The sequence below is a fragment of the Pteronotus mesoamericanus genome, unplaced genomic scaffold (genome assembly GCF_021234165.1).
Source record: "Pteronotus mesoamericanus isolate MK-2021 breed Mesoamerican mustached bat unplaced genomic scaffold, CSHL_Meso_final contig_105, whole genome shotgun sequence".
Lineage (NCBI taxonomy): Eukaryota > Metazoa > Chordata > Mammalia > Chiroptera > Mormoopidae > Pteronotus > Pteronotus mesoamericanus.
In genome coordinates, this window is record NW_026555006.1 from 192,053 (window position 1) to 205,223 (window position 13,171).

At 35.2% G+C, this 13,171-nt stretch overlaps 1 protein-coding gene across 3 annotated transcripts in view; it reads right to left on the reverse strand.

The window, feature by feature from the left end:
• Window positions 1-13,171, reverse strand: part of STIL (STIL centriolar assembly protein) — a 44,720-nt gene that overhangs the window by 7,883 nt on the left and 23,666 nt on the right. For all 3 annotated transcript variants that reach the window (XM_054572232.1, XM_054572224.1, XM_054572226.1), the window contains 4 exons: window positions 11,155-11,269; window positions 8,814-9,782; window positions 4,519-4,684; window positions 887-1,118 (listed from right to left, as the gene is read on the reverse strand). In XM_054572232.1, the coding sequence (XP_054428207.1) occupies window positions 887-1,118; window positions 4,519-4,684; window positions 8,814-9,782; window positions 11,155-11,269 (1,482 nt within the window). The remainder of the gene's footprint in view (window positions 1-886; window positions 1,119-4,518; window positions 4,685-8,813; window positions 9,783-11,154; window positions 11,270-13,171) is intronic.

The following is a 13,171-nucleotide window of genomic DNA, read 5'->3' on the forward strand; positions in this document are numbered from 1 at the left end:
ATAAATAGGAGAGTGTTTTATTAAACTATGGCACAGCCACACAATGTAATATTATACAGCTATTAAAAATGAAGAGACTATCTAGGAACCAATTTGGAGTGATTTCCAAATGAAAGAGAAAAGTTTAGGATAGTACTTATGGCACGCTACTTTTCTACACTTTATATAAGAAAGAAGTAACATAAAATACATATATATCTGCTCTTTTGTACAAAAGAAATACAGGAAGAACAATACAGTAACTAAAGAGATTGGGTAGAAAAAGGGTTGGTAAAAGGAGAATTTGGGAACAAGGTAGCAGGGATGAGAAAGAAGTAATTCTTTGAGTGTGTATCTTTTTATATAGTTTGGTCTGATAGAATCATAGTGATGTTTCACACACCAAAAAACAAACATAATCAACTAGAATATGGAGAGACCCCAAAATGCAATACAAAGAGTAACACCTAATGGCATTGCAAACAAATAGCACAACCATTTAAGGGAATGGGGAAGAAAAAAACTAACCTGAATAACAATGAAAAAAGGTATTTTCATTGTATATTGTAAGGCTAAAGATAAAAATTATAAACAAATACATTCTAGTAAATTTTTTTTTACAAATTCTCAGTCATTCTGAAACCACTTCATGTACATACTGAAGTAGGACTGAACAACTAAATATCATACACACAACGAGAGCCAGATTTCTCAGTTAAAGAAAGAAGCTTTAAATAAAAAAAGGGGGTGTAGGAGTGGAATCAGAGGATTGGTGTGAAGTCATGGATTTTCAAATACAGACAGATATGGTGGGTTAGCATGCACATATAAGTTAGATCACCAAAAGAATTTTAGAATTTAAAAGAGAAAAAGAAGTAGGATGAATACTGAATCAAAGAGACCTTACTTGGACACAGAAAGTGGCTGATTAAGTTCTTCTTCCACAGCAATGTTGCTCTCTTCAAAACTGGGGATATCAACCACCTTTAATGAAGATGCACTACCTGGAGGACTTGTGACTTCATTATGAATATCAACAGAAAAATTCATGTCCTCACTGGAAATCTTGGTATCATCTTGCTTTAGCTGAGAGTCAGGCTCCTGATGATCACCTGCTGCATTCCAAAACAAGCTAGCACCTGGAGATTGAATGTTTTAACAGACACTGAAACAAATATTCCACTACAAAAATAATTCCCTGACAAACCATTGTTAAGTAAAAGTTGTTATATTATTTTAACACAGTTACTTACAACTCTTTTCAGATTATATTTCCTCAGAAATGTCACAAAGAGTTAAGTGGCAGGTGAAAAGATAAAAAACAGGTACAAAGGAAAAGGGGATATCCTGGGCCCTGATTCTTCAAGAGATGTGGCTCTCAAATGATATGTTCTATATATTAAAATTTTGAATACAATTTGGTGTGTGTGTGTTGAAAACTGATGTTCTGAAAAACAGGTGAAAATATATAAAATACAAATCCCTAGGTTCTCTGATTTTGATATTTAAATTCAACATTTATAAGGCCATATTAGGGATACATCAGACATATGCAGTATCAGACATGTATTTAAAAATCAAATGTTTCCCAAACTTTATGGATCAGTTGCACAATTATTTGCAGAACTATCTGCATGTATTATTACTTGCTTGCTATTTTTGTCAACTCACTTTATTTTTTACCTGTGTCATCATTCCCAAGAAGTCATATATTTGAAGTGTTATATTTTTCCAATACGCCTAGGAATAAATATAGCCACAAAGTATAAAATATTCTTCTGTATACTACTGCAAGTCATCTTTTGAACCTCAATGGTATGCATTCTACAATTTGGGAAATAACTGCTTTATAAAATAATTTACAGAATTAGTTAAAACCAAAAAGTAAATCCAAGTCAAAATGTATTCTACTTCGAGGGCCAACTTAGATGATTTTATGAAAATAAATTAATAAAAGCATGATTTGCTCTTGTATTAAACTAAACATTACAATCTTTTCTTTGTTTTTATTGTTGACACTGTTAGAGATGTCCCCATTTCCCCACACTTTGCCTGCTCCCACCCAGCCCCCACCCTTTCTTCCCTCTGGCCAATCACCACATTGTTGTCTGTGTCTATGGGTCATGTATCTGTGTTGTTTGGCTAATCCATTCACCTTCTTTCATCCAGGTCCCCTCTCCCCTATCCTCTGACAGCTGTCAGTTTGTTTCATGTATCCATGCCTCTGCTCCTATTTAGTCCATCAGTTTATTTTGTCCATTAGATTCCACATATAAGTGAGATCACATAGTATTTGTTTTTCTCTGACTGGCTTATTTTACTTAGCATAATAATCTCCAAGTGTTACTTTTCCTGAATATGTATCACTAAATATATACTTCTGGGAATTAAGTATTATTATAGAATAAATGTGCTTCTAAGAGCCATTTAATTCAAATGATTAATAATTCATTTTTCTGCATATAAGTAACAACTCTGAATGTGAATCCATGAAGTTTCAAAATATTTGAATTCCATATATCATACTTGAAAACTTATTTCAAATAATTTCAGATTATCAGTTCAAACATGTGAATAACTTCACTCAATTATCACTTATTCAGCACATACTGTTTTAGGCGTCATGTTAGGTAATGAAGATACAATAGAGAATAAGGCAGTGTTCCAGATCTCAAAAGCTTACAGTCTTGTGACATATACAGAGGATACGCAACTGTAATACACTTTATGTACAGCATTTTACAAGAGACCATAGGAGGAAACTGAACTTTTTGGTATGTTTATTTATCTCACAATACCCATAACTCCTTCCCCTCCATCCCTCTACAAAACACACACAGACATATTCCTTCCCTGGGAACTATCGCCCCTGCAATTAACAAAGATGGGACTCCAGAAGCTATGTCCTTATTATGTGAGTCTCAATCCCCTTATGATTGAACCAGGGTATAAAACCTAACCCAAATTTTGCCATTCAGGTTCTCTGCAATTTGACACTGGGACTGAAGGATAGTAACCTTGTTTGTGCATAAGGCTAGAACTGTGCAACACACAAACTTTGGAACTCTGGGTGAGCTATATTTTAAAATGTAAAGCAGTGAAGACTGCAGATGAGTAAAACAGCCATGTATCATAGCTAGATAGTCCTAATGGTATTCCAGTTTCTAGTTCTGTTTTTTTCCTGATGTCCAGCCCCATTCTTGGCCTTGGCTTTCATGAAACATCCCCATATTCTTCCAGTAAATTCCCCATCCTTGCTTAAATTAGTTCACTCCTTCCTTCCCTGTATATACATAGTTCAGAAAAAGAATATACACATTTTTTTCTTTATTACCCCTTCTAAAATTTACTCCCTAGGCTGAAATCTTCACCTGTTACTTTTGACAGTCTTATATCATTAACTCACCCCCACTCTTTTGAATTTGAGCATCACTATCTTCATTTTCAAAAGTAGCTTAATCTCAACAGATTAGACTATACTCATCCTCTCTCCCTGGCTTCTCTAACTTGCCTCTTTCTGTTCAATACTGCCATCATTCCCTCTATCATCCAGGCTTAAAACCCTGGAGTAACTTTTATCTTCATTTTGAAATAAATCTAGAGTTATAGAGAATACAGGGTTCCTGTATACTCCTCTTCCAGTTTCCCTCGATGTTAACATCTTACATTACCACGATACACTTTTCAAAATCAAGAAACCAACATTGTACATTACGATTAACTAAAACTGTAGACTTTATTTGGATTTCAGCAATTTTCCCACTGATGTTCTTTTTCTGTTCCAGGATGCAACTCAAGATATCACATTGCTTTTAGCTAGAGTAACTTCTGAATTCTCCTTCTTCCTCAACTGCTCCATCCAATTAGTTATCAAATCTTATCAGCACTTTATATGATTCTTCCTCTTCATCCTTATCTCTACTACCTTGTATAGTAGACATCTTGCTAGATCGAGTGGGACACAAAGTTGTTCTTGAGGATTTTATGGACTGGTGATGAGTAAACATGTAAATAAATGTCATTTATATTACTGATTTTTTTGAAGCCTTTAATGTTGCTTACCAAATAAAATATATACTCCTTTGTTAAAGATGTAAAAAAGGCTCTCCGTAACATTGTAATGTAGAGTACTGAACAACTCAGAGCCCTGTCTTCTCTCAGCCCATACTGTTTTCTCTACCCAGTCTTTCTGCCATCTCTGAATTCCACCTACTAAAATCCTACATACCCTTCAAGGCCCCGATTCAGTAACAGTGCATAGATGAAACCTCCCCAGCTCCCTCAAACCACAGATGATTTTTCTTATTAGAATTGGATCCAGCCTGGGAAAGTAGCAAAAACAATGTATTGTTATATAGTTTCATATCTGTTTTCAGGTACAGTTTTATTTCATAAAGAATAAAATTATACAAAGACTTTAAATAGTTATATTCTTATTACCTTGGTTTTGGTTCTGTTTGTGCCATGCACCAATTTCAATGTAAAAACATTTTAAGGTAGACACAAAATTCCTTACAAATTAAAAAAAAAAGAAATTACCTGTGCTTACGGCAATGCTTACACTTTTTCTCATGTGTAAACCAGGGGACAACTGAGCTTCCATGGAAACCACCTCCGTTTGTCTTGCAGCCTGCCCTGTGTCTTCAACAGTGGCTGTCTTAGGAGAACAGGGCTGAAGAGACTGTGCTTCCAATAAACGTTGAATCTGTATCAATTAAAAACGTACTTTAAACTGTCAGTGAATTAATCACAAAAATGGCAGCTGAGTTTAAATATGAATTATAGTCCCCCAGTTATAAATAACTAAACTTTATATTTTTCTCACATTTCAATTAGATATCATAAAACTTATTCAATGTAGAAAATCATTATCATTCATTATTACGAAACTGAGCTATGTATAAATTTAAAAGTGAAAACATACAAGTGTTTAGATTAGCATTCATAAATTGACACTCATATAAAGCCTGAATGTTAACAATTCAATCCTACATTTTATTCCTACTGCACTTAAAAAATCAAAAGTATGGTAGAAGATATATCCTGACTCCATGTACCAAATTCTTACTCAAGATTCTTCTTATAAAGGTTAATCACAATTGCCCACATTTGACCATGCAGAAACTGGTAATATTAACAATTGCTAACAGTTACTGAGTGCTTCCTGTTTATATGACACTATACTAAGAGCTTTTATGTATAATTTTACAACCTTGTGAAGAACATACTATATATATTAGATACATTTTACAAATAAGAAAACTTCAGGCATTAAAAGTTAAGTTACTTCCCCAGGTCACATAACTAACAAGTAGCAAAGCTGAGGCTCAAACACAAGAAATGTCCCCTCCCCCTTTTTAAATTGAGATACAATTCACATATCATAAAATTCCTCCTTTTACAGTAGACACTTCCGTAGCTTTTGGTATGTGTGCAAAGTTTGCATTCATCAATCCCCAAAAATCTCTGTACCCATTAGCAGTCACTCTCCACTGCCCCTCTTCCTAGCCCCTGGCAACCACTAATCTACTTTCTGTCTCTATAGATCTGTCTGTTCTGGATATTTTATATAAATGGAGCCATACAATAAATGACTTCATATGCTGCTTTTCTCACTTAGCATAATGTTTTCGAAGTTCCTCCATGGTGCAGCATCTATCAATACTTTATTCCTTTTAATGAATGAATAATATCCCAGTGTATGTATGTATCACATCATGTTTATCCATTCATCAGTTGATGGACATATGGAATGTTTTCACTTCGTGCTATTATAAACAATGTTGCTATGAACATTTGTATGCTCATTGAAATTTGAAATTTCAAATTTGACATTTTTGTGTGAACATTTATCTTGAATATATACTTAAGAGCTGAAAACTCTTTTTTAAACAATGTGATTTTATATTTCCCTATAAATCATACTATTGTGTTCATCTTATCTCATTAATTTTAGATTAACTTTATTAATATAGAAAAATAAGCATTATTAATAAATTGTTAAAATCAGTAGAAATTTAACCTGCATTAATAATACAAAATAGCATATGTACTGAGTGGTTTGGGGCATGGTATTTGTTATCATAAAGACATAGGTTTAAATCCTTCTCTGTTACCTTTTGGAAAAGCGATTTAACCACTATGAGCTTCCATACCACATAAAACTAAAGTAGCTGTAAGGATTAGGAGATAAATAAGATAGTTGCAATTTGCTGAGTACTTACTATAGCCAGGTACTACACTGAATACTTACATATGTATAATACACATGTCTATATACATATACGAATATATGTACAAAAATATCTAATTAAGGCCTGAATGATGAGGAGCCAGCCATTAGAAATAGAACAATGTTTCAGGCAAAGAGAAGCAAGCTTAAGAACTAACGTAGAAACACATTTATGTTTTTGAAGAACAAAAAGCACATTACTGCAGCTGAAGTGTAGTGAACATAAAAAACGTGGCAAGTGATGAGCTGGGGAAGGGAAGACAGGTGCCAAATCTAAAAGGCTCCGAGGGCTAAGGTAAGGAGTTTGCATCCTATTTCAATTGTAATGGTATACTACTGAGTTTTAAGCGAGAGCCCTATGATCTGACTTGAGCTTTAAAAAGATGGCTGTGGTGTTCCCAACTACAGGAAACACAAGGGGACAGAACTGGAAAGACCACGTACGGTAAGAGAAGACAATTTGAATTAGGGTGGCAGCGTAAAAGATGGTAAAGAGAAGTTAAGTTCAGGGAGTATCTAGAAAACAAAGCCTGGGTTGTTGACATCTGGGATTTTGGCCTGAGTGACAGGATGAGAAATGATGTCATTAACTGAGATAATGATAATGAAAAAATGGTAATAGCTAACACTTACTGAGCATTAACCATATGCCAGGCACTATTCTTAGCTCTTACCTAGTAACTAATTCAACCCTTAATAATGCATACACATATGTATATCCTCATTTTGTAAATGAGAAAACTGAATCCAAAGGTAAGATAACTGGCCCAAGATGGCATAATTTATGGGACCCAATAACTAGATTAGAACCTAAAGAGTCTGGTACCAGAGACCAGCCCTTTAACCACACATCAAAATAAGACTTGGAATATTAAGAGAGGAGCAAGTTTGGATATCTTTGAGTGTTTAAAGTGTGTGTTCTCTTTAATTTCACAATTTCACTTTTAGTAATGTGTACTACAGTGATACAAATACATATGCAGGAAGATGCAAGTATAAGGCAATAGCAAAAATTTCAAACTACTGAAATAATAGGGGGCCAATTAGAAAATTTGTTATGTATCATTACAACAGAATTCTATACAGAATAAGAGTTCTAGATATACTACATAGAAAATATGTTATGATACTTTTAATATAGTTTATATTGTCCAAGTATAATTATTCAGATAATCTAGATTGGAGCCAGTAGTTTATAATTTACATTTTAAGTATATAAATCCCAAATAACTGAGATTTTTTTGTCCTCCATAGTCTTAAAACAAACAAACAAACAAACAAACAAACAGCCCTGGCTGGTATGGGTCAGTGAATTGAATGCCAGCCTGTGAACCAAAGGTTGCCAGTCTGATTCCCAGTGTGGGTTGTGGATGTGGATTCCCATGTGTGGGTTGTGAGCTGAGCCCTCGATGGGGGTGTGTGAGAGGCAACCAATTGATGTACCCCACATTGATGCTTCTCTCCCTCTCTTTCACCCTCCCTTCCCCCTCTCTAAAAGTATATAAATAAAATCTTAAAAAAAAAAACAGGAAAAACTTGATTTCAATGTGAATATTTAGCAACATTAAAAGTTTTCCCAAATGTTTACAATTTGTTAAAATTCAATTTACATTTGATAATTTCAAAGAATTTGCCTAGTTGTAAGAAAAACAGCAAAGCTAAATTTTTCTCAGGTGCCATCTAAAGCATTTTAAGTGGAATTTTTAAAATGTCATATTTTTTTTCTGTTTTTGCAAAATGCAAACACTATGACTCCAATTTTATAAAACAAAGATTTTTTAAAAAATCAAATGTATATATGCCCATCATACATATTTGCAGTTATAGGATCATGGAAAAAATTATGAAGTATACTTTGGGTCATTTTCATTGGTTCTGGGGGAAAAAATGGGAGGATTTGGGATAGGGATGTGGAAGAAGGGTGCCAGTAAGGAAAGAAAAAAACAAACAAACAACATTTAAAGACTCAATAGTGCAAGAGGATCATTAAGACTAAGAACTTTGCCATAAAGACCAGAGGAAAGAAAACTCGAAATACTGAAGAGGTGCTAAAACTCTTTTCTAAGGATTAGTATATATACTATAAAATTCACAAACTAGAGCTGTATCAGAATCTACTGTGCAGCCCTTATAAAGCATGGGGCAAAAGTAGATGTGAGTACTTGAAACAGAGTTTATTCTTCTATTATTATTTATTATTGTATTTTTTTCCATACAAAAAAAAGGAAACCTACTTTTGCCCTACCCTGTATTTAGCTGTCTACAATGGTTTAGTAACTTACATACTTATTAGAGGCAAAAAAAAAAAAAAGAGAAAAATACAATTATGTTGTAAGTTAGGATATGCACAAAACAGAACAGAAAGTTTGTTTTCTAGTCCTGACTCTTCCAATTAGCAATGTGTCATTAGGTAAGTTATTTTTCACTCTATGGTCCTCATTTTACTTATCTGTAAAACAGGGACCAGAATTCAGTTTCCCAGGCTCCTCCTAGTTTTGACATTTCATAATTCTACTCCAAAAAATATAATTACTTAAGACTTATTTTTAAGAAACCATTTTAATACCAGGAATTAACAGAACTAAAAAAGCACCCAGCAAACCTGTGTTTGAAGTAGTCTCAGCTGTCTGTCTTGTTCTGTGAGGAATCTATATGCATCTGGGGACAGTCCCATCATTCCGTCATCTGACCCAGTGTTGGGTGTATGCACGCATACTGCACAAGGCTGCTGGTTACATGAGTCCACGTTGGAAGGTAGTCTTGCCATAGGAGACGGTTCTACACTGCCGCGGGAAGAACAACTGCCCATGCTTCCCTGAGGTCTCAAAGCTATAGGACTGCTTGAAGAATAGAATGCATTATGATACATAGCTGGACATCCACTTGGGTGAAATAAGGAATGTTTCTGAACAGCTTCAGACTGGAGGTCTTGAACGGATCCTACTGTATTCATTCCTTGCCAAGAATTTATTGGACTATATTGAATATGGCCATGATGCTGACAACAACTACAAACGTTTGTGGAATAGTAAGATGGTGGTGGGGGAGTAGGTACCTGAAATTCCATGGGTTTTCCTGAATTATGAGGTGAAAAAATAAAATTATGTGGGTGGGACTGTGGAACAAGAGAAGACTGCCTAGAATTAAATGTGGAAGATCTTATAGGATACTCTTCTTTGTGTACATTTCCAGAAAAAACTGTTTGAAGCTTTTCAGGTGCATCAGGAAATGGCCCATTAATAGAAGATGGTTTAACTCTATTCTTTATATGGAGGTTCTCTTTCTTACAGGTAGATGGCTGTCTTGCTCTGCAGTGTCTCAAAGGAGCAGTGCCCTGGTTTAAATGATTTGGTAGCCCTTTCAAGGAAGGCTCTCCAGCTTCAGATTCGGGGTTGTGTTTCTCATCATAAAGCTGGGGCTGCAGTGGCTCCAAGTGTTCAGAGTGGTTAATCAGGAAAGGGGGATTTTGATTATTGACCATTTCCAAAGCATTAGGCAGAGGGTTTGAGTCTATACAATTGCTATCCAACACAAGTGAAAGTTCTGGAACTGATGGTTGGATCTTAGAAACCTGAAAATGGGAAAGAAATGAAAGAGGGACAAGTACTTTTTAGGAAAAAGATACATGCTTCACTTTCCTTAGACCAGTATCTCCCAAATTATATCCAGTTACTTATTTAAGGTTTATTCCTTATCTAGACAGTTGATAAATATTTTCTGGGCATCTTCTATGTGCTAAACACTAGGAATACAATTGTGAGCAAAATAAATAAGGTCCTCACCCTCAAAAAAATGAAACTAAGCATATTACAAACTGATATAATGATAGAATTCCTTCTATTGGAACACTTTAACGTTGCTTAGATCAGAGAATACAATATGATAAACTGTTTTACAACAGATTTTTTTACCCTCTCAGCAAAAAAAATTATCACAGGCAAAATGCTTCAACAGATTTAGTAGCAAATAATGTTTCTGAATCCTAAATAACAAAGAATCTTCTGATAAGTATTTCAAAATATTTTTCCACTAAGTGAAACTATTTAGTTATTCTTTGTACTGATATTAACTAAAAGAGTTGGAAGATAGCAGAAAAAAACAAAATACTCGCTGTGCTGAATTTGGTTGTAATGTGATATTAATTAAAAAAAAAATCTTTCCCATTCCAGCCCTGGCCAGGTGGCTCAGCTGGTTGGAGCATTGTCCCATACAACAAAAAGTTATGGGTTTGATCCCAAATCAGGGCACATAACCTAGGTTGTAGGTTTGATCCCCAATCAGGGCATGTATAGTAGGCAACCAATCCATGTTTCTCTCTTATGTTAATGTTTGCTCTCTCTCTCTCTCAAAAAAAAAAAAAAATCAATAAACATATCCTCAGGTAAGGATTAAAAAAAGAAATCTTTCCTATTCCTTTTCTTCTAATAAGCCATTAGTCTAATTAAGGTACAACAATTCTAAAATAACCCACTGGTTGGCTCCAAAAAATTATGACGGGTGTTATTAGCAATTCATCTCCAAAAGCAAGTAGAAGGTTTTCTCAGGATACGGAAATAGGATGCAATGTCAAGCTTTGGTGATATTGGTAGAGAATGTTGAGTCTATATGGACTAAAAGCACCAGATTATGAAACTAACCCTCTGCAATCAGAATTTCAGCTTTACTACTTACTAGCTGTGTAATCCTCGGCAAGTAACTTAACCAATCTTTGCCTCAATTTTCTCTGGGAATAATAATTACATGTACTTACAGCTAGTGTATATATGTATATCTACTACTACATTAAATAATTATAAATATCTGTGAGGTATATATGCAAATATAACCATATACATATAGATAGCTACATATAGAATTTTTAGGTTATGTTATTGAGTACTTAAACAGAAGAGACTTTTAGGTTTCTAGCCATCAGGGTGAGTACTTTATAAGATCAGTGATACCTTCTGACTCACTGGGTGAGGACTAGGAATTGGTCTTGGAGAAAAGTCTTCATCTTCAACACCAGAGTCGTGATCATTTATTGGCATTTTTCCTGGAGTTAACTTTTGGGAAAACCTAAAGAGTAGAGGGGGAGACAGGAAAAAGTCTTCAGTAATCTAATGTTTATTCTTTCTTTTGAAAGTTGAAGAAAGTCCTTTAGTAAGCTATGGTAGTATTTGGATCATTTAACTTAGTATCTGACAATCATAAATTATTTTACTTTTCAGGCCAATGTTAGTTGCCCAGGACAGCTGGCCCAATGGACTCTTGCTTAATAAAATACCCCTTTGCCTGATCATGGCATGTTTAACCTAGTTATTCTTAATGTCACAATAAATCAACAGTTACTGAGCATCTTTGGTTTAAGCACTTTGAGGAGTGTAAAAATAAGTAAGGCATAGCACCTGCCATCAAAAACTTGTAACCTGTTAACGAAGATGTATTTTCACTGTATTAAACACTCACTGTGTTAAAAAGGGAAATCAAGTAAGGAATTATTTTTCCTATGCTTGTATCTGCGATGGGAAAATCCTTGGAGACATTAACTGAGGTGTCCCCTCCCATAGAGCCAGCTGCAGTCATCAGATCACAGGCGGCACGCCCCAGCAGAGAACACGGAGCTGGTACTGAGTTTCAAAAGCTGAAATTAGAGTTTAAGACTAAAATTTGGAAGACTAAATATAGCAGGTTTTTTGCATCCTAAACTAGATAAAGTCTCAATAGTATGGGTTAGGAAAGAGGAAAGAAAAGCCAGAAGGAAGCTAAGAGAACTTAGACATTAATGCATACTGTAAGAAAGGGTCCTGCATCTTACCTCCCTAGCAGAAAGAACAAGAGAAATCCCCAGGTATATCTAGCAGATCTGACAGAAGGAGACCTGTGCCCCAAGCCCTGGTTGTCTAGGACAGCAAACAGAAAGTTCTTTCTGTGCCAAGGTGCCACAACGAAACAATGTCTTCATGGTGCATTTAAACAGAGTGTCTGTACCAGTCCCACAAAGCTCTCCCCTCATACCCAAGAATGACATGGAGAATACACATATCCCATGTACCTCAGTACAGCACAGACACCATACAGAGAGCCAGTGACCTGAAACATGCTAAAGAGATTGCAGCAGGAACCTGCACAAACCAACTGCCAAAGACCAGATGCAAATGAAAACACCTCAGCAGATGGCAGCATGGATGATGATAATGTCACCCACATCACCAGTACTAGCCCAACATTAGTCCTCCTTAAATTACATATAACACCAGAGGAAAGAGGATAAACAGACCTTGAATTGACTGAAATTCGGCTTCTATATCCTAGCTTAATTAATAGGGGCTCAAAATGAAAATTAAGTTCAATTACCTTTAAAAAGAAAAAGGTCACTTTTTAAATAGATTTTATTTCTTTATTTTTAGAGCAAGGGGAAGGGAAGGAGAAAGAGAGGGAGAGAAACATCAATGGTAGTTGCTTCTTGTGCATCCCCTACTGGGGACCTGGCCTGCAACCCAGGCATGTGCCCTGACTGGGAATCGAACTGCTGACACTTTGGTTTGCAGGCCGGCACTCAATTTACTGTACCATACCAGCCAGAGCAAAAGTCACATTTTCTTTGTACATCTGAGTTTGTGGCAAGATTTTAATAACTGCTATATACTTATAAAACATACACATACACACACATTTCTGACACTGAGCAATAAAATCCATTTCTGACTTTTTTTAGCATCCAAGGCAAAAAGAAAATACTTTAGGTTGTATAGATATAACATCAGCTCTTTAGGCAAGACAAATATTTCATGAAAACCTAAAATGAATGATCTTTATTAAAACTTTGATCAAAGTTGAACATAGACATGGTTTTTCAACAACAATGTTAAAGAATTGCAAATGTCTCCTTAATTTGCTTTTACTTTCATAATATTCAATAAAATATTGAAGAAAGCCTTGCAGGGGTGTCCAACCTTTTGGCATCTCTGTGCCACACTG